Raw genomic sequence first — 25,611 nt, forward strand, 5'->3', positions numbered from 1 at the left:
GATTATCTATACAATAGCTTGCAGGAGCATTGTGCCACAGTGTGATTTCCGTTTTTGTTACTAACATCTCCTGTCTTTATGTAGTATATATATAAAGAGGAGAATTTTAGCCTTCATATTAATTTGCTGCTCTCTCTCCATGCACTTCTATCAAAATTTATAGTTATTCTTGAAGGTTATTAGGGCTGCAGTTATATACAATGCTCTGCTCTGATTTCTGAAATGAGTGTATGCTGTTTAGGTGTTTAGATTCCTATAGGTCTCTATAACTTTAAGCATCAAATCTTGTATGATTCTTGATTGTTTGATTTGAACATGTCATCATCTTCTGTAGACATAAATGATTATATACGTGGAGGATCATGTTTCGGGATTAGAGAGCGGACAGTGGTGTCGATTGAATGGTAGTTATAGTGAATGAATTGAACTTATATTGACAGGTCTTGTGTTTAAGGGAAACAGGGAAAAGCTGTATGCAAGCTAGGTTGAAAGTATGTATTTTGTTGCTTTCCCAGTACTCTTTCTTTTATGATCCTGGACTTTTTGTTATGGTTTTCTTCAAAGTAGAGTGATACTGGCAACTTGGCAAGGGCTGCCCAAGTGCATTAGCTATGTAATCTGTTAGACATAAACACGCGCCTTCTTTGCAGATCATGGCATCATAATATCAAACTTCTCTCAAATATCATCGATTTTTAGTTACTGGTTGATGACATTGATTGTACTCTTCTTGATACCAATACTTTGAAATTGTGTTTTCAACTTCGGTTTCATATTAGTCACCTTTTAGCTTCTGGACATGATGTGCTCTGATGCCACGGTTGCATTAATCCTTTTTTAGCTGCATCAGTTTTTTGGTTCCATGTCTCAAATTTGATGTTAAGACACTGCTTTTCTGGGTTCGCTGTCTGTTCTCGCAGCTTTTGCTTCAAGCACTGGCACCACTCACCTAGTCACCTTCCATCTCATTCCCCTTCAATCATCCAAACTGTTGCATTTCCTTCTGCTTTTAGCTACACTATCAGAAGATTGAAACTGTTGCATTTCGTGTGACCTGTATTGAATGTCATACGCATCTCGAACTCGCAGTATACTAACGGCTTGTTGGTAGGCATCATCGTTTTGGTGAGTTGGTGACGAGTAGTGAAACTTTGTTGTATAAATTCAGCATTGAATTCAAATGTTTGCAAGTGCGCAAGTATTTGGATGGCTTTATTCAGTTATGTCTTTCCACTTTTGCTTTACTATTAAGCTTGTACTTGGAATATTCTTGTCAACATTTCCAGTCTTGCTTTAGGCATGTTTTTCTTCATCACACATCATTAAAACACTATAGCCTAACCTATCTTATAGATGGGCACAAATTATTTACATTAACTATCAACATTTTCAAACACACGAGCGACACGTCCCATTGTCAAATGCCTATATGATTTAAATCGTCCACATACTAATGATTTTTACGATGTGTTTAATTCATTTGATTTAAACATTACTTTTGAATTTAATTCAAGCTTAGTAGCTTTTATAACCTTTGTTTGAACTTGTTTCATAGTCTTAGTGCAGTCTCTATTTGTCTAATTTCCCTTTTGTGATCTTAACAAAATTTATTCAAAAATTTGTTATTCTACTTAATATATACTCTGTACACGCAAAATTTTTCTTAATTAGAAAGATCGGGGCGTGTTCAAACATTTCTATGTGTCTACGTATGAGGTATATATATATATATATTTGACAAAAACGTATGAGGTAATAATCGTAATATTGGAAAGAAAACAAAATATGTTACTGTTGCTTGGATATATGTGGTGCTCCACTCTATCTGCTAACTATTTCCTGTCAAAGTCTCCCACGATCAAGCTTTGAATTTAATTTCTATCACTTATCTTGGAAGTTTATTTCTTTTGGCGCCAAATTTGCTGAATATATGGTTGGGATGTTCTGTACTCCGTAGTAGTAACCCATTGTAATTTAAAACAAGATGACGATCACAAATTCACAATACTTACGAAAATTGCAATATTCATTGTGGTTGCGGTTATGGTTGTTTTGTTATAATATGGATATGGAGTACACTGTTATTAGATCTTCGATTGTGTTTTAGGAAATATGTATAGTTTCTCTACTAAGAAGTACTAATACTTCTCTCATGCAATTAAGGTAACTCCTAGATGTTTCATACTATTCTACTCACTCTTATGTAATCGATTTTATAGTAATTTCATGTTACCATTACAATCCCCTTTAAAAAATTTACCCCTTCGTATTTCACACTCACTCGTCATAATTTTCCACTTAAAAACATTTAAGGACAGAAGGAGTATATATATATCATATTCTACAAGTAGTAAGTAGTAGCAATCCACAATGACAAGGCCGCGCGAGCATGGATCAAGTGTCCTTTAAAAAATTGAATTTGATGCGACCCTAAGCACAAGTAGATGTCGTACATTGAGTAATTAGTTTTATAAACACGTTACTCTCATGTTGGTATTTCCAGCTACGACCACTAACTATATACGAAGTATATCATTGCAAAAGAAGCAATTACACCAAAGACGCTCGGAATGTACTAAAGATTCTTTGTAAAAAAACTAACACACCATGTCTTTTCTTTCCCATTTAGAAAAGTAAATTGACACATTTGAAACCAATCACTATTCACTAGTTTTTTCTACTTAGGGAAAAAAAGACGTTTGTTGTCAATTGGGTATTCGACAATTTATTGCGAATACAAGTTAAAGCCCAAATAAACCTCTACTTTTTAAGAGGTCAAACTGTCAAAGTAATTTATTTTTTTTAAAAAAAGGAAATAAAAAAATCTATATGCATGTTTGCGCTCCTTTATTCAACTTGTATATTTTCCCTACAAATCCTATCATATTCTTCGGGCATATAACAACCAATTTTCAACATAATAATTATATCGGCAACAACACCAACAATAATGGTAGAAAATATTAGTGGTGTTCTCAACTTGCGTGCTTATCGTCTTCAATTGGTTTCTTTGAAAAGCAACCCTAATAAATCTCCCTCCCTCTATCAACACTTGCCATTTTTACATGCTTCAAATTTATCTTTCACTCCCATCACTTGTCCATTTCAAAAGCACACAAAAAAAAAATACCATATCTTATAGAAAGTATTAATTAGACCCCGTTATCTTCGCCTTAAGCAAATATATACAATAATACTCTTTTTGCCCCATAATCTAGTTCTCGATATGTAGTATCGTTTGAACCACACACTAGTGACACAACTAAATTCGTATGTAGAAAGGTAATACTCTTTTTTTCTTATTATAGACTTCCGAAATGGTACACCCAAGTCTAAAACGCCAGTCTTTTTCAAGTTGTAATACTAGTACTAACTATTATTAACGTCCCTCTCAAATTAAGAGTCTCACGTATGTATCTCTCTCAAAATTAATACAAGTTGGCAAGTTGCAACCAATCCAAAACATGTTTTGATCAAAATTCATAAGTTAATACCATATTATAAAGAAAGGTAGGTGGTGCTATATTGGCCTTGTCTGCCAAATATTAGAGTCTTTCACGTGGGATCTTAGGCTATCAATCAAATTCTCCAACCAAAAAAAAAAAAAAAAAAGGAATGTGTGATCACCATTTTTTCAACTTCAAATCTAGCTAATTTGGCAAATGATGGAGAAGGCCAACTCAAATGTATTAAACCCTAAAGTTCTTGGTAGGTTAGTATATGCCTATAATCACACATTTTCATGACTAGCCTTATAAAGTAAAAAAAAAAAAAGTCATCAGAGTGTTCTATAAATGATTAGAAGCAGCTAGTCGCATGTTTCTAGTGATCTGAAGTATAAATATCACAATACCTGTCATCAAATATCAACGAAATATATTACTCCATTCATTTAAGTTATGACCGATTAATGTTCACGTGATCAAATTGAACTAATTTCTTAGTGAATACTCAAAATACAGTATATGTTAAATACTTAAATTTAATTAAGAAAATAATTGTAATCAGTAAAAATAATTTTTCAATAATACTAGTAATAAGGTGAAGAGTAGTTTCAATTAATGAGTAAAAAGAAGGGGCTTTTGACAAGTTGGATAATGAATTATAAGGATCTAATGCTTTGGCCCACAAAAATGTAAGTGACCCATGGATATAAGTCATATAAGTATATAACTATATCCTTTGCCCCCACCTTCTCGCTTGTCCAGACGACAAAAGTATTCAAAAATATAGTATAAAACTATTTCTTTTCTTTTCAATTTTCTTCTATTTATTTTTTCCTTTTTATTATGAAGAAAAAAAAAAAGATAATTATAGATCCTACATTTTGGGTTTTGACTTTTGAGAAGTGGGAGAGCATATTATAAGAACTCTGTACAAATTGCTTTCCTTTTAAAGCTAAGAGATCCATATTATAGTTTGACTTGAATTTTGTGGAATTTAAACTTGTGTAATCAACAAAATGGTTGATATTGCATATTGTGCTATAGTATTCAAGACATTGAATTGGTATATATTTGTCTTTGTAACTTTATCTAGGTAAAATTAATGACAAAAAAACTTCATTAATCTCTAAATAATAAGGACCTTGTTCACGAGCAACCTGACTGAGGTGATTAGATAACAATTTAAAGTATTTAAAAAAAAAATTTAGAGTGTATGCCAAAAATTACACGTCGATCAATACGGAGTATTTTTAGTAATCGTATTTAACATTTCTTAAACGTTCATGTTATCTTTTACCAAGCCATGAAGCCAATAGGCACTGCATGTTTCTTTTACTAAAAAGTAACACAGTTATTACTATTATGAACTGACCTAAATAACAAACCACTTTCAAAATTTGGTTTGAAAACTTACTAATTGTCTGTATTATCCCTTATACGTACCTAAGAAAGACAGTGCAAAGGTCGATTGCATCCAAAAAAAAAAAAAAAACAAAGAACAAAAAGAAATGTAAGCATAGAATTTCAACTTTATCAAACTTGTGCTCAGTGCATAAACACCATTTTTTTTCCTCAATTTTTTTTTTATTTAATTATTTATATATTCATTTTGACAATGAATGCACCATATTAAAAGAAAAGAGGTGTCATTTCAATTGTCTCAATCTAGAGAGTATAAATGAGAGATTGCTTCTAAGACTAATTTTTTTTTTTTTTTTTTTTAGGAGTCTATTTTATTTGTACTCCTCATAAAGGAATGTTAAACTTTTTAGTACTCATGAATTTTGCCTTTTTATTTTTAAGATTTTATACAAAATATTCTGCTCTTGACTTACCTATGGAAAATCCCTTATGCTTACTCCGATCCGTACTAAATTACCTTTTCAACGGATATGTCTTAATCTTTCTAATTCTTATTGTACATGTACATGTAGTCAACTAGTATGTATATGTACAACTTATAGTTATTTTCATTTATTTTGGCTTGAAAAACTTAATTTGTCTTCCAATGCTGAGTTGATTAATAACAATTGTTTTGTATAATTGTTTGATGATATGTTCAATTATCAATAGTTAATATATACTCAGCTCGATCTTTATATTTTATTAGACTATTGATTGAAATATGTTCATTAATAATTTTAGTATTAACGTATTATACTCACGTAATAATCTGCTTAAAACTTTTATAACATACATTTATTTGAAAACTAAAAAGGAATGACATGTACTCTTCCTTTGAAATTTGAACTATGGGTTAGCTACACACTCTCCTATAGATTAAACCTTAAACCCTTAGCTCAACCAACCATTATCGGGGTTTGCATATGACTAATATTAAATATAATTAATTAAGTAAGCTAACAAATAATGACAAACGAACTCGTATACTTGAACATTATAAATATTCTTTCAAAAATGCATACCTAGCATTTTTCTCAATTTTTATAAATACTCCGTACATAAACACACAGAGCAAATCTTCTAATCACGATATGCTTGTTTATATGTACAAAGCACATTAAAACAGATTAGAGCACCTTTCTCGCAAGGAGAAGTCCTGTTCATATGACGAACACAAAACAACAAAGATTTAACTATATATTTATAGTACATTATAATTAATGACTTGAAATCTTGACGTTCGAGAAAAAAGATGAGGAGACATATAGTACTAGATTATATTCTTAATTCTTGTTATTCCATGTATTAGTAAGTGTTTACCAAACTTTTGCATATGCCTTAGCTTATTAGTAAAGAATCCACTTTATTATTATTTTTTTTAAAAAAAAAATCAGCTGCTCCTCACCAATAAAAATTAGTCCTATTATTATTATTGTAAGTAAATGATAGTACTACTCTTAGCACCGAAATAAAAAGAAAGAAAAGGTAGTTGTACTCTAGAAAACATCAACCGATTTCATCATCAAATCAAATATTATTTTGTTGCAATTTGCATATTTTGTCTCGGACCATATAACTTGCTTTGCTTTGATATTACTATATCTAGTGGTAGTGGTGGCTAATTTAAGTGGCTTTTATTTTCCTTTTTTTTCCAAGTCATTTTGATATTTGTTTGTATAGAGAATATAATTAATATTCCATCCATATTTCTTATCTGAATTTATTTCATACTTGTAAATATTATTCTAAGAGCAAGATTAGCCCTGAGTCTTAAGACTCATGATGACATCATCATTTTTGATTTTGTGATCTTAAGACAAGACTTTGTTTTTTTAATGCATTTAAGAAGCTAAGTCTTAACAAAATCTGAAGTGGAGTCTTGAAAACTCAAGACTCAACTTAAGACTCAACTCTATACACTATACACAGTGTTTTCCCTATATATACATCAAAACATGGTGTTTTGATAATAATTTTTTTTTTTTAGTTCTTTAAATACATTATAATTTATGTACATTTCTTTAAAAAAAAAAAAAAAATCTATGTACGTTGTTTAAAAAAAAAAATGTATGTACGTTGTTCCAAAAATTTTTTTTTATAGATGTGAACGTTGTTTTTAATTTTTTGTATACAAAAATCATGTTGCTTGTTTTATATTATCTTAATTATGTACTTATCTTGTTGCAAAAAAAAAATTATTCATACATACCAATCATGATTTAACAACGTTTGATTTCTTTCCAAAAAAAAAAAAAAAAAAACGTTTGATGACAATTATCAATAAAAAATATATTCAACGTTTATCAATTTAAATTATCCTATTTTTTTTGTTATTGTTGGTTGGTTTTTAATATCTATCATGTATGTACCTAGTCATAATTAAACTAGAGAACGTATAATATTATAGCTTTCTCTGAATATGGATCCCATTCAAAATTTTGATTTGCAATCTTTTATGAACTTGATTCAAAGCAATAAAAATCAAAATCTACCCTCACAATCAATGCAAAATTCCCAACTCCCTGAATTTTCTAGGCAACAAGGGTTGGAACATATTGAGGTACAAACTCCTCCTACGACTAGTCAAGGCCGAAATAGAAAATCGACTCCCTGGACGATTAAAGATGATTTCAAAAAAAATATATTGAAATACATATGTTAAAAGACAAAAAAAAAATTAATAAATATTTTAAATAGATCTAAAATAAGTTTTAGGATTGAAGAGATAAATCTGATTGAGTCTTAAGGAGTCTTAACATAATTAAAATTAAAAAAAAATAATTAAATTTAATATAAAATCTGATGTGGAAATTAGTTAAAATCTTAAGACCAGACAGGGCTAATCTTGCTCTAATATATATGTAAATGTCTAAGACAATACAAGTACATTGTACTAACCTTGTAAATTATTGCTCTTGTTCATGCATTGTATAAGCATAATTGTATTTAGCTCTCTAAATGTGTAAATAATCTCCTCTAACTTTAAGACTCTAAATTTAAATGAATCTAATCTATCTAAAAAAAAAAAAAGAGTTAGTAGGCCAACTTAATAAATACTATAGAGTAGTACTAAATACATTTTTGATTTCCCTATCAAATAAATTATAAGCAAGTATGTAGAAAAAAAAAAAATTGTAATGTTGAGACAAAAAGGAAATACAGCAAATTTTATCAACACGCCTTAATTTAATCTCTATCTATGTATGTCACTTTCTTGTCATGAAATACTATTTTTATAAACTTAAACTTCTCCGATCCACTTTTTTCAAAGATAGGCATTATACGTGACTAAGATAGTATGATAATCATATTTATATATATATTAAACATAACTTACATAAATGCGGACAAAAGTCAATTATATGTATGTATATAAACAAGAATAACCAAAAAGAATATATATATTCTTCTTCCTTAATAATGGAGCAACCTAAGCTAATTAAAAATATGGGACAGCCGGACAAGGATACGTGGCTTCATCATATACATATACATATATAATAATAATCCTAATTAAAGTATTCTATTATAGTGTAAGATGATCTTAATCAATACTTTATTCCTCATTTAGCAATATAAACTGGTAGTGCACGCATAATTTATTGTTTATATTTGTATCTTAACCTAGATATATATTGGTCATACCAAATAAAAAACTCTGCAATTTCGTAATACTTAACTTTTCTCTGTCTATACTTCCTCTATTTCATACAATATGTTGACTTTTACACTATTCACATACATGCTCTCATTAATTTGCCTAACGTAATTTGCGTTAATAATTTGATTGATGTGATCAAAGTCTCAAAGTTATGTGTCACGAAGCGTAAATATGTGGAAGATGCACAGATTATAACCCTAGCTATATGCATATAGCTTATTGTTTGAAAGCAACACATTCTAGCACGAATATGCAACATGCCTAAAATAAAGAGATACTGTAATATTATTGAATAACCCTCTACCATCTCCACAAAACACTAGCAGCCAAAACTATGATTATGAGCTCATTGCTTAATAAGCAACACAAAAACATAGCATAATAATATATGGTCATACATACAATTATGTTAATGGGACCCAATACAGTTAATCAATTACATTGACTGTACTATATTTATATATAGAGGAGTGGGAGATCATAATCATGTTATTGAGCATCATGATTATAATTTATTTATTTTATGTCATATAATATATTTTCATGTATGATGTATCAACCAACGGCGTCCATCAAATTTGTGATTGATTACTAACCTAATTATAGGAAAGTGGGTCCACCAATTTGCTAATGAACTGACCAATCAAATTGCTAGGATTTGGAAGAACTTGAAGGACAGTTCTAATAAGTTCTCCAAAAAGAGCTTTACTTTCACTTTTAACTTTTTTTTTAAGTAGGTTTGAGCCGCAATAAACATTCCCATCTTGGAAGGAAATTTGACTATCTTCATTAGGGCTCAAATGATATGTTGGTTAGGTATTTATTTTGATAAAGATATATATAAGATTTAAAGTTTGGACCTTTCAAATTTTTTATCCAAGATTTAACACTAATTTTACATTCTTAGTATGTTTTTCATTCTTTGAAGTAAGGTACTAGGCATTTAGCTAGCCTATATAGGGTATATCTTAGGCTTTTTTTTTTTTTTCAATTCTCCTCACTTTATTCTTTTTAACGCTTACCTATTCTTGTTAAAATTAGAGTAGAGTAGATAAATTCAAACTAAAGTCAAATAATACATACACAAGTAATGATCGATAATAAGTTAGAATATAAATAAATTAAATTGATTAGACTAAAGTCAAATATAGTTTGCATTGCATTACGTTGGCGAAATTAGAATATATGGTTTAAAGAGGTTTGATTATAACAAGGATTGAATATATCTACATAAACGTCATAAACTAAGGTGAAAGTATAAGATATTTTTACATTCAACTCTAATGTGGGTTATTCCACTAGCAATCAATTAATGATATTTTCGTCCAATATATGATGTCCAATAAGCCAATAAAACAAGGCATTTTTGTGGCAAATTAGCATGGGAAGAGGGAAATATATAATGCATACCATTTTTGTAATTTTTTTTGGATAGCATGTTGGCTTTTTGCATATTCCTTAATAATTTACGTTCTAGCTAGACTTCTAGTACACCCGACGACATGTGCAATTGTGCATTTGTGCTAGGGGTAAATGGGACCCAAAATAAATCATGTAGAACTAAAAATGGGCAATGTATGAAAACAACAAAAAAGATGAAGCATTTTTTTTTTTAAAAAAAAAAACTTTGGTCTTCATTAAAATAAATAAATAAATAAAAGCTTTGGTCTTCACCACCTTCCGCAGGAAAAATGAGCATTGACTACTAATGATTTAACTGTCAGTTGTTTTGTTGTTGATAACAAATTACAACAAAGACAATAAATTGGTGATTATTTACAACATTTTACAAGGGTTTAAAAGGTGAGTTTAACATAATTTCCTTACTATTATAATTACGGATATTTACATGTCTTTGTAATAATAAAGAATACGCAAAAGAAAGCAATATATAAGCAATTCCTTAAGCGTTCTTTTAAAGGTGTCACGTCTTTAATCAAAATCAACAACTGAACAATGGATTAATCAAATAATATCCACTTAGCTTTGAAAAGGAGAGAATAGCTAATTAAAGACAGTGTTTCATAATGAGAAAAGTACAAATAAGTTACACACTTTAATTTAGCATAGGGTTATTAGGAATAAAAGGCTAGAGTTGTAAAGTCTATAATGTGCATGCCAATACTTAACAAAAGATCGAATAGATTATCAAAATTTGATTGGTATATTAATTACTATTAGCATGAAAGCTTGCCAACTAAAATATCATTTGAATAGAAAGGGGTTAACACATGCGTGCATTACTCCATGATTATCGATGGAATTGAAAATGAAGATAGTTTGAGTGGAGCTAATAAATTAACAAGTGAGCTGGAGTTTCATGAATTGAGATTTGTTTAACCTAATTCACTAGGGCTTATAATTTTTTCTGGCATATTATACAACTTATTGATCACAATTACTCTCTCCATTCCATTAAGTTTGCATACTTTCATTTTAGAATATATCTTATAAAGTTTCCATCTTTATTCAATTTTTTGGAAATGCAACTTTATGGACCTAACTAGGTTAAAATCCCATGCAATGCACGGTTGTTAAATAATTTTGACAATTATATTACAAAATATAAAGTACATAAAAGATATTCAGAAATATTTCATTTGAGTATATATGGAATATGATTGTCAAACTAGAAAGTAAATACATAAGGTATAAATAGTTTACTTAAAGATTTTGCACAAAAAAAAAAAAAAAAGAAGCGAAAAAACGGGAAAATTTTTCACAAGGTAATGACAAGTGTCATGGAAGGATTTGCTTTTACTATAGATTAATTGATTGATTACTCAGTATACTCTATCTTTTAGCCCATGAAAATAATACTACACACTTATTAGGCTCTTTTAATTTTGTTCTCATTATTTTCACATATTTTAATAGTTATGTAATATGTTCAAAATGTTTGAACCAATTTTTTTTAAAAGGGTTAGCAAAGGCTACCGAGTTTAGTTTAGAAATTAAATAAGTTATACTTCGTATATAAAATTACGATAATTTTTATTAAAGTTAAAAAGGTGAAAATTCAATGAATAAAATGAACATACTATACCCATACAACAGATTGAGTAGGATTTTTATCACACATTGGCACATAGTTATATTTCTAAATTAATAAATTCATTTAGAGAAAAAAATCTTAAACCATACCTTAAAGAATGGAATAGCTCAATATTTTTTAGTAATTTCAAAATCATTCAAAATTAGGATCTTCTACACTATGCCTTTTCTGCCACATTGCCTTTGTTTATCATTTAATCCTAACGAATTAGGTTTGTGTTGGTTAGACTTCTTTTTGCTCTTATCCATACATGAGCATAATAATAAATTGTGTCAACCTTTTTATTTGGACTATTACTTCAAATGGTAACACTCTATCCTTTGACCTTATGGCTTATCCATGGTATATGAGGTGATTGAGGTCTTTCATCGGATTTTTTTTCTTCATATACCTCAATTATATATACTTCATATTTCATTCTTCACCTTCTTGTTGACTAATTTGCCGACATTAAAATATAGTCACATTTTGTCCCTAACACCCCCCCCCCCCCAAACAAAAAAAATAAAAATAAAAATAAAAATAAAAATAAATAAAAATACATTGAACTATTGAAGGTTTTCTTCAACTATATTTACTCCAAAAGCCAGAATATGCTTAATTAAGTTGATAAACCATTAGAGAGGTCAACTGGCATCTCTAGTGATTCATGTTAGCGTGATTCCATATCAAGCATAAAACAACCAATTAGTTCAATGGTTATGTAAAAGCTTTGAGCATATACTCTAATTTTTCAATAAACTTTAAGATAAAAGACCATATATTGGATTGGAGAATAATTATTACGTTCAAAATAAACCATTTTAATTAGATGTAGAAAATCATACTCCCCTAGTCATTACTATATTGTTATTCCTCTTCTCCGTAAAGTTTTTCTTTTATATTTTATTTTAATCCAAGTTGACGGAGACTATAATCTATCCCTTTCCTCTCCATTAATAAATAAAAACTCCATCATGATATTGTTTTCATTTCGGGATATACATAAAACTTGAAAATAATTTACCATACAAAAAACTAGTGAATCAATTCAGATGATTGAAAAAAATAAATAAAAAGGAATATTATATGAAACTTTGAAAATGAAAAATATTCAATTATATGTTTTTTCTCCATTTTTACTCGTATTAAGTTGTTGGAATTGGTCGAATTTGGTTCCATACGTCTTTACAACCACTTAAATAAATTAGTCGTACCAATTAAGTCAACTCTCTACATTTACATGACCTCAACTGGCTGATAAAGATTTAAAAAAATAATTGACATTAAAAAATCCAATATTTAGTCATCTTAATTTATTTCTACTGATTATTAGAATATCTCTTCTTTGAAAACGAACAACTTAAATTAGTCTGAAAGGTACACAGCAATATTCAAAACAATAATACGTACTCCGTATAATATACTCCATATTGCTTTAAGAAGATGCTCATATTGATTTTTTTTTATATATAAATAAATAAAAGGCGTAGTACATTCAAAACTCCGTAAATCTTAAGCTAATGCAAGGGAAATTTACTTTGCCACTATACCACTAATGTCAAATATTCCAAGTACAACCGGTCATAGGTAGAGTTATTGTATTTGTAATAATAATTGAAAAAAAAAAAAAAATACATACAAAAAATATGAAAAATGGAAATTTATGCACAATATCAAACCATCATCAATAAACCTAATTAGCAATTACACCTAAATATAAATTAATTTCAAAAGTTATGAAATCCTAAATTAATATCCATATTAAAAATGGGCCTACAGCAATAAAATGATGAAAAACACACCTGGTGACAAACACAAACACAATATTATCATGCTAGTGTAAGTAATGTAAAGTGTACAAAATACAAAATTGGTAAAAGGAAGATTTCTTTCCATTTTCCTTAAATATAAATTCCATAAACATCTCAACGTGCTTAATCTATTTTAACAACTTCATTTTTCTTTTTCATAGGGTAAAGATTTTTTCCCAACAACAAAAAAAAATTAAAATTAAAATTTACCCAAAAGAGTAAATAGTCAAAAAAAAAAAAAAATGAAAAATGTAATTTTACGTCCCAGATTCAGATTCCTCCACTACCCTTTTTTTTTCATTCAATTTCCCAAAAAAAAAAAAAACCAAACAAAATGGACCCCACAATCACCTGTTTTCGACGGCTGTGGCGTCGCCGGAGTAGACCGCGGCTGCGACGGAAGCGAGCTTCTGTAGATTAAGCTTGACAACAGTATCAGCAAAAAGGCGCGTGTCTTCTTCAGTATTACCTTCAGGAACATCAACTAAGTAACTCTCCAAAACAATAGTGACGTCATCCTCGCCGGAATCTGGGTTGTTAACAGGATGAAGTGACGTAACAGAGCGGTAGTTACGGAGGCGGTGTTCACCACCGATGATAGTAAAGCCAGTAACAAAGCGATGATCATCAAGGATATCGAGGCGTTCGGTGCTGGTAGCAGCAGGGAGGCCAGAGATGACGTTAACATCGCGCGTGGATCCGACGGAGAGGGTGAAGTTGTCGCGAACAGAGCAGCTTTTGATGAAGTGTTTGTAGGTTTGGGGTTTGTCGAAGCGGCGGACGATGGACCAGACGACGGCGCGTGGGGCGTGGATTTTTTGAGCGAGTAGGGAGGAGCATTGGCGGGATTTGTTGAGGCGGTAGGTGTGGAACTCGGTGATGGAGGGGATGAGGGAGGTGAATTCGTGGTGGGATAAACCAGGAGGAGGGGAGAGATGGTGAGTTGTGGTGTCGGGGTGGTCGTGGGAGGAGGAGGATTGTTGAGGAGGATCTTCCATTGAAGAGGTTTCCGCCATTTGTTGGAATTTGAGGAGGAGAGAGAAAATGAAGAAGATGAGAGGGAGAGAGTGGGTGTGTGTGTGTGTGTGTCGTGTGTGGGGGCTGATAAGGATTTGTTGGGTTTATTTCTGGGAGGGGTGTTTATAATGTTTCACTTTTCATTTGGGTTATTTTGGAAACCCTTTTTTTTTTTTGGTACTCCTGCGTTTTTTGTTTTTTTCGTTGGACAATTTGTCTATTTGGTTCGAATGAATTGAATGAACCACTCGGGTTGCTAGGTAGGGATGGCAGCAGATCTGGATCCGTATATATTGATCTGTTTTCGCGAGCATGGGTCCTTGTTAGGCCTTATGTATTGTGTATAGCTAATGGGCTGATCTTATGAGCTCTAATCTCGTGTTAGGTTGTATAAATACACTTATTCATACTCTAATACAAACTACGGAAAATTAATTACTGACAATCCTTAAAGTTTACTTTGTAATCATGATGAAAACAGATATGAATAAGGAACTAACGATAATTCCTATGTTTTAGACTTGTTTACTCGTTTTTTTTTTTCCTCTCTCATTTTTTAAGAAAACAAGCATATAATGTTTGTAGAATCATACTCCATCAATCCTCAATTATTATTAAGAATTAAATCATTTACTATGAAGAACATTTTACTAGAGGACGTCAAATCACATGATATAACAAGAAAGGGGTGAAAGTGATGCAACTAGTGCATGCTAAATAATGCTCCGTATATACTTTCTCCGTTTACGCTTGCTAGTGCTACTTATTTTCCATGTACTATGTTATTCTTATCAAACATTTCACATTATTGACAAATAAATTACACAAAGAGGTGAAGGGAGTATTAGCATCAACCATTTCATATTTCTACTTAAAGAGGTAGTGGGAGTTCTAGAAACAAAGCCGACCATAAAAAAAAGGGTTCACTCATACACTTTTTTTTTTTTTTTTGAGGAAAGGTTCACTCCTACTTTTGTACAGGCAGTACAGCGATCCAAATTTTATCGCTAAAATGAAACAACTTAAAAATATTAATCTTAGCTAATTAAACCAATTATTTAATTAAAGTGTATTGGATAACCAAGGAAGCTAATTAGTGAGTGGACACCACACTACACAGTACACACCAACTTCTAAACCTCGGCGTCATTACGTGATTTACGTCGTCATAATATGTTAATTAAGTATTCAAGGAGTTTAAAGGGGTGTGATCTGGATTAGGCCTTTGGGAATTGGGAGATATATGTACTCTTTACTTGTTCAATTACTTGTGTGTATACTCCGTTAATACTTGACCTAATTGGGAGTAGTAGTATTATTAAATGTCAAAGGTGGTCAATTACTCAGTTAATACTTGGCCTAAATTAAATTATATATCTAAATACTCAATACAAATATAATGAGATTGTGTAGTATATTGTTTTTTGGATATATAATTTCCAAATAACATGTTCAAGTATGGCAATGACACAAATAAGACCGAATAACCATTTTGAATCCCATAAACAACAATTTTAGAATCACGTAAGACTTGCAATCTCATACATGCTCACATGATCGAGTTTATCATACTCCAACTAGGTCATAGCTTAATTAGGCAACGATGATAAGAGAAGAGGTTAAGTTACTTGCTTGTTCACAAATACTAATTACAACTTTATCCTTACACCTATTTCCGTACAATAATAACATAAACTAATACTCGTAATTATTAGTGGCGGCATTAAATGAAATTAAGAAAGAGGGTCACTTTCCAAAAATAGGAAAGGAAGAAAAATAATTGAAAGAAGAGTGTGATGAAAGAATTGGGAAACATAATTGTATGTACAAATAGTCATGGGTAGTACATTAATATAAGCTGTAAATGAGCTAAATATTGAATCAAAGAATAAAATACCTGCCGTAAGCGGCACATATTTTGCTTTTTATGTAAATTGCTTTGTGTGTTGAAACGCATCAGTCAGATTCACACTCTCATATACTCGAATAATAATATAATCTTATTCTTCTTCAAATTGTTATTATGGAGTATTATTATTTATTTGATGTGAGACAGATATACAGGGCCGTCTTTAGATATGTTTTTTCTCACACACATAACAGGGCCCCCCAAAATCAGGGCCCCATAATTTAAAAAAATAAAAATTATAACCTTACAAATTCACCTTCTTCCTCGTAAAAGACTTATTTTCAAACTAAAACCTAAAAATTCATCTTTGATTATGAAGATATATTTGTGGATTTTGCTTCAAAAAATATTAAAAGGATGACACTTTTTAAATAAAAAGTTTTTGTTTGTTGTTTTATTGAATTGCTATTAAACTTATTACTATGAATATTTTAGCTCTATAATAATTTGTAGTACTGTACTCGAAAAAAAAGCCATTTTATATTAATAATATTTTTAACCTTTTAAAATAGTCCTCCAAAATTGAAGGGCCCAATTTTAAAAGTTAGAACAGGGCCACCAAATTGTTGGAGACGGCCCTGCAGATATAATACATTATCTGTATCTCTGTATTCTATGTAATTTGGATATAACAACCATAATACAGTTGTCTCTGGTATAATTATTATTCGACAGACTTTGGTTCAAAGTTTGTTCAGATTTCTTATTGGACCCTATTTTATTGCTTCTTTTTCCAGAGGTGGAGGATTTTTAAAATTTAGTGAGGTCAAGTATTTTAGGACGTACTTCCTCTATGTGCACTATTTTGATCGATAATACTTCATATTTTTTTTTTTGTTTTTGGCAGAAATACTCTGTAAATTTAAATAATACAAAATTCAAATTAGAACCGAGGGATGATAAAGTTTTTTCTATTTGAGTAGTGAATGTAGCACCTTTTTTTTTTTTATTATTATTACTCTATTTTTTTTTTTATTTCTAATTTGAATTAATTAGAAGTCGAAGAATGTTGCTGGCTAATCAGCTAATCCTACAAAAAGGATAACAAACATAAACTGCGGCAAAGGCCACTCAATATTCAGCCCATTAGCCCATAAGCTCCAAATTGGGCTTCTTAGTCCTTATCGTCCAAATGGGCCTTCAAGTCCTTATTGTCCAAATGGGTCAATTTTTGGAGATTTAAGTGGAGCATTGTTTCACACATTTTTAGAGGCCTTTCAACTTTCCAAACAAAAATAAGTCAAGCACTATGGAATTGTTAAATGCGGGTTTAGACTGTACCCGTCTTAACCTTTTAAAATGTTTAATTTTCTCATAATTTATTAATTAGGGACACTTACATGTGTTGTTTAATTTTCTCATAATTTATGAATTGGGGACACCTCAACATAAATAAATCGCACACAAACTTATTAGATGCTACTCCGTACTTAACACCACACAATACATACCATAGTTATTCACCACGAATTTACTAAACAATTTAATACTCTTTGTAGTTTGTAGACATGGTCACAAGACTCACATCATGAATATCTAGATTAATACAAGTATTTTTGACATAATACATGGGAGAAAAAACTAAATCAATGGAACCAAATCATGAACAGCCCAATAATCTCAAATGTAACAAACTAGGAGCCAATTTCTTTTGTTTTGGAGAAGATTTGTCTCCTTTACTCTTCTTATCATGCTCTGGCTTGGCATAATGCTCTTTTTCCTCTGTAACCTGTGTGACAAAACATTGATTTAGTTACATATCGTTTAAACTTTCTCATTAGAACTTAAGATCGTACTCGTATTTAGTTTAATCACTACGAAATTACTGAAATCAGACGCAGATAATACCGGGAGTTTGTCCATGCAAGTAGGGGATAGTGGTTGCTTGTTTTTGGTACGACGAGGCAGCCTAAATCTAGAAAAAGAGTTGGAAAATCCCTTTCTTGATATTCGAGGAGAAGTTTCATCTTGAGAGTTATTTGATGGAGACAAACCAGCTTCAGATTCAATGACTGAGCATACCTATACATCATATTAGCATAAAATATGGATGTGAGTATATAGTCCCATGTGTATGTGAGTTTGTGATTTGTGAGGCCGCAACAATTACCATTTTATACAGTACGTAATTGATAGACGCAAGAAAACTTTAAAAAGTTCAAGAAAATATTAATAATCCTTAGTTTGAACAGAAAATACGGGGTGATATTTATTTTTATCTTTTGTTTAATGATTGGATATGTGGCTAAAATTAAATTAAGGACTCTGAATGAGCACAAAAAAGATGAGACCCGACACATTTATTAGTTTAATAAATGAGTATGTATGATATGGGATGATAAAAGGGTAGGGAAAACCATATGCAATAAAAGTTTTAGCTAATACAAGTCTTCTTATCAAATTAGCATTCAATTTTCAAAACATCTATGCTAGGAAAGTGATTGTAGCACTAATAATTTGATTTGACACTCATTGTGAAAGCACAATTCTATGTGTTGTACTCACTCAAAGTAACCATATTAATTTTCCATAAGCTAGCTAGTGCAACAATTAACAAACCCTCATTCTCATTCAAACAATAAGATACTTGCAGAGTATATAGACTATACAACTTTGTTATTAGCTGAATTTATGTACAATTATATTAGTACTGTAACGTACTCTAATGACGAATTTACCTGGATTAATCGTTCCTCAAGAGACGTGATTCGGTCCAGAATCGAACCTTTGGATTGGGCCTCCTTGACAGCCAAGTCAATTGGTATGCAATCTCTGTTCATAGCCCCAAGTCCTGCACCATCATTGCTCCATCTTGCTGATGAACATTTCCTACCTTCCAAGTATTTTATCTTCATACAAATACATAGTTTTAGTACAATCTTTCATCATATACTAACATACTTTATAAAATGGACTATATATTTATAGTACAAGATAAAGCATAAACTTGCTCACCGTAGAGTCCAAGTGATCAAGCCTAGAATTCAGAGAAGACATAGAGTTTGAAGACAGAGATTTTCTCAGATTTCCATCCATCTTTTTTAGACGATATGGTATTCTTAGAGATAGATATATATATATACCCAACAATTTAATTTTTATCAAACAAAAAAATTGCATGAGATATGGGAAGTTAGGAGAAAAGCACATATAAATGCAAGAAATAAGTGTTGACTGAAAAAAGAAGGCATGTGTTATGGGAGTGTCTGTTAGTGTTACACGATATTGTGGCCATTAAATGTGGCATGGATGTTGGATGTGTTAAGTGATGAAGTTGATCGGATAAAATATGGCAGCATTCACATTCTATTTACTCGTAGTTTTTTACATGTGTGGACTGTAATGCATATACCTTATTTACTCTGCTTCTTACCCTCTTCAATTCTATACACGTGCAATATATCAGTATTGTATTCATACTTAGGGGGTGTTTGGTATAAATATTGTAAATGAAACGGAAAGGATTCAAATAAGTAGGGAAAAGGGTAATGATAAACGTTACTTTACTATATGTTTGGTATCCTAATGGAATGGAGACAAGTTGAGTAGATTGTGATTGAGTAAGGAAACGTAATTTGTTTCCACTAGTTTGTCAAGGGTAACAAATTGGGGGATTTTGTTACCCTTAGGAAACGGTATTTGTTACTTTTAATACATAACAAACAAGTAGAAATGGAAACACTTAATTGAATCCGTTTCCTACATCTAAAATTACTATACCAAACACCCCATTAATACTGTATTGTCAAGTATTAATGATTTATAATTGTTTAATAGTCGATGGATATTTTATCATTTTGAAAGATACTTGAATCCTCCTATTTCCACCTCAATTTCCCTAAAGTCATGTATAACCTTTAATTTTAGAGAGTTATTCACTTTTCCAAGCTTGGAAAGAATAGAAAAAAATTTGCTTCCCGTGGATCCCATGAGGCCCGAGGAGATCACTTTAATGGTTGAAACCATCTACTTTGCTTATTACTTGTAATTATTGATTTAGTCAATTATGAACTCACCTCCTGTTAGTGACTCAAAGCTACCTCAAGCCTTTTGTGACTAAGGGTATGTTCACATTTATTGAATTGAACTGAACTGCTTGGAGCTAAACTGAACTAAATATAGCTGAAATGAATATTTTGAGAAAGAAATGAACTGATTGGAGCTTAACTGAACTGAACTAAAATTAAGCTGAAGTGAACAAGCCCTAATTGGTGGAATGTATGCTTGTTATGTGATATGCTGCATATCAATCAAGGAGCAGCACTTCGAGCGAAATAAGGTATACACAAGATTAATCTATCAAACTTTACAATTGTTCGGGAATTGACCTGTTATATAAAGATATATTTCTGACTTCATTGCCTCTCAATGCTCATCCTAGTTCTAATTAATCTACCACACTGTTTTCAAACATGATGTAAACCAGCACTTTTCACCCACACTTTATTCAAGGGGTAAAAAAATATTTGAGCAAACATTTGAAAGAATTATCAACATTAACAAATCAAATCAGTAATTGTTTAAGAATAACACTTTGTTTGGATAGAAAGAAATGGAAGGAAAAGAAGAAAAGAGAAAGGGAGGGGGACAAATTCTCTTGTTTGGGTAAAGGATTGGGGAAAGGAAGGGGAAGGAGAGGGAGGGATCCAATTTCCCTCTCTCTTTAATAAGCATAATCCCTCCAAAATTGGAGAGATTTGGAGGGAAAATAGAGCTCACCTCCCCCTCCCTTTGTCTTCCCTTCCGTTCCTCATTTTCCCCTCTCCTTCCTTTCCTTCCTTCTTTGCTATCCAAACAAAGCGTAAGGGAACATTAGAGTCACCCTAAACTAGACCTTGTCATCTCATAAGCCAAGAAACAAGCTGCATTTGCAGGTACACTCCGACCCATTGCAGGACCAAACCCCTTGTACAATCCTTTGACACCCTCACTTGCTAATATCTTTTTGAACGCGTCAATGGAGCCAGAATATTTGGGTGCCTTAAAATCGTCGATTTGGATAACACTCTTCACCACATCAGTCGGGTACACTGCGCCCCAGAAGCAAGCTCCACCTATACCTCCTGCCAATATCAAAGAGCCCCGACCTAACGAGGAAGTATCATGGCCACCAGCTAAGTACATTTTGACAGCTTCATACACCCCAAACATTGCAGCATTACCCGGAACTTCACGGGCTAGAGTAGGGACCAAGCCTTTAAATAGACCCCTTGCACCTGCTTCAGATAAGACATGCTTTGCTACATCTATAGGCCCTCCGTACTTAACTGCCACTGTAGCTGCGCCAGCTCCAGCCACGGAACTCTGGGCCTGCAACCTGTCCTTGCCAGAGAGGATGTTTCAGAAACAGCCTATTTACTTTGATCTAAATCATTTATAATACATTCCATTTTTGCAACAACAATTTACATATGCATATATGCTCATCACTGTTGTAATTTGCAGGTGTGCTTAGAATCTTAGATGATAATTGGTGTTTTGTGAAATCTCTAAATTCTCAGACATGACATCAATCAAACAAAAAAATAAATTAAATTGTGTAACATGTAAGAATTTTACGAAATTCTCACGATTGGAAGTTCCACAATTTAGCAAAACAGTTAGCCAAACCATTACAGAAATCAGAAGCAATTACCAACCAAACAACAGGGTGCAACCGTGCAAGAAATGCACAGGGTCAAAGCTACAATCCCACGAATAAACTAACACATCCTATTCAAGACACCTGCTAATGCTTGAATTAAACATATTAAGAAAAGCTCTTTTCTGGAATAAAGAAACAGAAGAAAAAAAATAATAGTACTCCGGCCAGAGCCTGTTCAAATATACCAGTAAATCAACATGTTGCCTCCAAATAGTGAAATACACAGGTAAGCAAGCAATCACATCTAAATTCTGACCAAATGTAAGGAATAAACGTAAATTAGGGAAGCAGGTTGCATTGTCATTGTACCTGCACTTGATCAATTCTGTGGGGCATGCCAAAAAAGAGACAGCAAATCCAGCTCCAGCACCACAAGTGACTTGCTGGCCAACTGTGAGGGGCGCCCCAGGTTCAGACCTCAACAGGCCTTCCATTTGGCCCCTAACTGTGAAAAGTACAGCGTTGAAAGCAGCAACAGTAGCAAGTGGGGCCCCCATACCTTTATACAAACCCCTAGGACCTTCTGCAGCTATTGTTTGCTTCACAGCATCCATAGCACCTGAGTACCTGGGAGCTTGGCCAGGAAGAGGAGTTGGCTGGCTTTGGAGCTTCACCTTGATGGTGTCAAAAGGATGCCCAACTACCAGCTGAGCAGCCCCTCCGACAGTCCCAGCAGTCAGGTCCTTTGCTACGTCTCCCATTTCTGAAGGAAGATACAAAATCAATATGTGTCCAAGACCCTTAGTGATAAAAGAACATTTCAGAGAAATTAAAAGGCATGATATACATTGACATATTCTTCTAGTAAATGATAAAGTCCTAAAACCGTAAACTGCACAGCAAGTTCGTTGGTAGTAACTTGCAGCCCTAAAACCCAGTTCCAGTTGTCCTATATACTAGCAAATGAAGAAACCTAAAGATCTTTTTCACACAGGAAGACAAAATTCTCAATGACGAAAATTGAAGATTGCCATAATAATACCACAATTCATTTGTAAGGAACTTTAAAAGCCGTTTGGTTTACCAATCATAAGTAAAATTCTCACACAGTTTTCAAACTCTCACTATTGGAGCTGAATGATCTAGCAATGCACCTCATTAAAGTTCACATCCAGCCCAATAACCATTCTACTGCAATGAAGCTCTGCAATTCTCATGCAGGTCATGGATAGAAATTCGAAAACTTCAAGAAACTTATAGGATTTCTCTTCCTTAAATGACTTGTAAATTCCTTTCCTCTCATGGATCTTTGAACACCACCATGGATCCTTTTATTTTTCTTTCTAATAGCCTTTTAAATTTAGCTAACTTGCTACTTTTTAAATTTATTGATATTATTGTTTCTATGTTTTATAAAAGCACACATGAGAATTACATATTTCTATCTGATTTTTGTTTCTCAATTCCATTTTTTTTAATTTTACTTTCACATTCCCCACTGTTATGTTTTGTTCACTGACACCCCAGACCCAAGAAATGTCAGTAAAGCTTCAGAAACACATAATATCAGACAAATCAAGAAAGAAATAGAAGAAAAAAAATAATAGACAGAGGAAAAGAAAAAGTTTACTGAAACCTCTAAATTACTTAATCAGTGACAAAGTGAGGCCTCTTTTATTGGTAAGTTGGAAAAGGGGTTGTTGAATTTATTACTCCTACGAGTCCTAAATCCTAATAAAATAACATACTGACTGCATTCATATCAGCCAATATAAGATACTGTAGTGTTTGTCTGATAAATCCATTTTGCCCTCAACTTGTGTCGGTAACAATTCCAAAAGTTTATAGTGCACAAAACTAGTCGGAAACGGTAAGCATTACTTAGAACTACAGTAATTAGCTATAAACCCTCTGCCTGGAAACCCCTGTTACACGTCCCCGACTCCCAGGGTATAATGCCGTGCCAAAGAATTTGATACTTGAGCTATCAGTCTTATCACCCTAATATTTAAGCAGATGACATGAATTTAATGAAAGATCCTCTATAATATAGGATAGTTCTCAAATTCTTGTCATTTCTCGATCTATTTAGGGGCATCTTAAGAGGTCTAATGGATTCATAGATCATCAGAATTTTGGAAAGATGACAAATTTGACATCATGATACTGATACAGATACATCTCTAGACTGGTGTAATTCCCCAATTCTGAAGTTCTTAAGGAAGCAGAAACTCTGGTCACCATTGCAATTATCTAAAAAGATAACAACCTTTAGATATAACTATTCATATAAAAAAGCACTCGGAAAAATATATCTTAAGATTTCAGCAATCTAACAAATTACAATAGCTGGATCAGCTAAAAATTGTCAATGATTTTAGGCAAATTCAAAAAATTATAAAGCAAACATGAAATCCCAGAATGTTAATTAAATCAATGAAGAACAACATAACTTTTATTTGTTATTCTAAAAAGAAAAAGTTAAAGAGTTTATTCACATGAAAAACATCAATGAGAACTGAATAAAATATGGGAATTAAATTCGAGGTCAATACTTACCAACAAAATATTCTTATGCAACCCAAATCACAGCCAACAAAAGCTCAAATCAAGCTTCCAATTCAATCACTCAATCAGAATACACGATCTGAAAAAAGTAAACCATACACTATTACATTCAAACAAAAAATCACCACTATCAACTAGTAAAATAATCACACTCAAACGAATTCAACAAACATTCAAGAAATAGAGAGATACCATTTGAGTATTACAGCATAAACCCAGAAAGAGGGAAATTCAATTAGGGAAGCTGACCCATAAAAATTGGGGTTATTTAATTCACTATTCTGGGAATCTATCAAATTTATAATATCACTGAAAATATCATTGAAAAGGGGTTTCCCAGAATCAGAATTAGAGAGCCACAAAAATGAGAGTAATGATAAAAGATAATCAAAAGGGACGTGGGTAAGAAAGTAACCTTAGGTTAGAGATGATGAAATTGAGCCCCAGAAAATAAAGTTAGCTCCTTTTTTAATTTTCCTTTTTTATGCAGCAACAACCACCACCAGTTGCAGAAAGAAGGATTGGTTGCCGTCGATTTGGTGGAGATGAAGGAGGAGAGAGAAAGAGGGGGATGTTGTATTTATACTCCATGATATTATGAGCAACATCCAAGGGCAGCCCAATCACTGAAAATTGACTCAAAAGATACTCTTGGGATTCTGTCCTTTTCTCTATTTGTTTGTCACTTGTATTCAATTTAATTAGTGCACATATGAAAGTAACAGTACATAGTCCACCACCACAAAAGTTGGTCACCAACCCATGAGCCTGCTAATTGTGTTGTTACTTGTTAGTGTCGTTACTCTTTATTATACATTCCAGTGTATCTAAACGGTAGGGCAAAGTAAAATATGTACGTCACACGCTGTCTTCTACTTCTGTCATGCACATATTTGATATTTGTATTGTTATTTGTATGGTCTAAACAATAATGTTGTTTGCAGTAAAGATGGAGACGTTGAGATTTTTGGGAATATGATTTTTGCTTTAATTTCAAATCAAATCAGGTGAACTGAACATTTAATTTTATTTTATCACGGAATACATAAATATTACCAGTACTCCATAGTCCATATTAATTGAAGTTTGCCAATTCAAAAATAGGGGGAGTTCTCCATAAGCTAAACTAAACATAACTTAAGAATATGCAAGTTCAAGCCTAACCAAAATTTAG

At 32.0% G+C, this 25,611-nt stretch overlaps 2 protein-coding genes and 1 pseudogene across 4 annotated transcripts; all 3 read right to left on the minus strand.

Moving 5' to 3' along the window:
• Positions 1-12,957: 12,957 nt before the first annotated feature.
• Positions 12,958-14,454, minus strand: LOC145598723 (abscisic acid receptor PYR1 pseudogene; annotated as a pseudogene).
• A 3,431-nt stretch (positions 14,455-17,885) lies between these two features.
• Positions 17,886-19,321, minus strand: LOC145599152 (uncharacterized). Its single transcript, XM_081655562.1, has 4 exons — positions 19,241-19,321; positions 18,964-19,134; positions 18,134-18,307; positions 17,886-18,014 (listed from the first exon to the last, which is right to left on the minus strand). Exons 1-4 carry the CDS (start codon positions 19,319-19,321, stop codon positions 17,886-17,888), a joined length of 555 nt encoding a protein of 184 aa, XP_081511688.1.
• A 1,429-nt stretch (positions 19,322-20,750) lies between these two features.
• On the minus strand, positions 20,751-25,008 carry LOC145597500 (mitochondrial carnitine/acylcarnitine carrier-like protein). Of its 3 annotated transcripts, none has more exons than XM_081653683.1 (4): positions 24,853-25,008; positions 24,429-24,516; positions 22,239-22,632; positions 20,751-21,602 (listed from the first exon to the last, which is right to left on the minus strand). In XM_081653683.1, the coding sequence occupies exons 3-4, from the start codon at positions 22,628-22,630 to the stop codon at positions 21,104-21,106; spliced, it is 891 nt and encodes a 296-aa protein (XP_081509809.1). In that variant the 5' UTR covers positions 22,631-22,632; positions 24,429-24,516; positions 24,853-25,008; the 3' UTR covers positions 20,751-21,103. The 3 variants fall into 3 exon arrangements, with proteins under 3 accessions (XP_081509809.1, XP_081509810.1, XP_081509811.1); XM_081653684.1 differs by lacking the exon at positions 24,853-25,008 and adding an exon at positions 24,630-24,788; XM_081653685.1 differs by lacking the exon at positions 24,429-24,516 and having other exon boundaries at positions 24,853-24,987.
• Positions 25,009-25,611: the final 603 nt, after the last annotated feature.

The sequence above is a fragment of the Chenopodium album genome, chromosome 20, assembly GCF_948465745.1.
Source record: "Chenopodium album chromosome 20, dcCheAlbu1.1, whole genome shotgun sequence".
Classification (NCBI taxonomy): Eukaryota; Viridiplantae; Streptophyta; class Magnoliopsida; order Caryophyllales; family Amaranthaceae; genus Chenopodium; species Chenopodium album.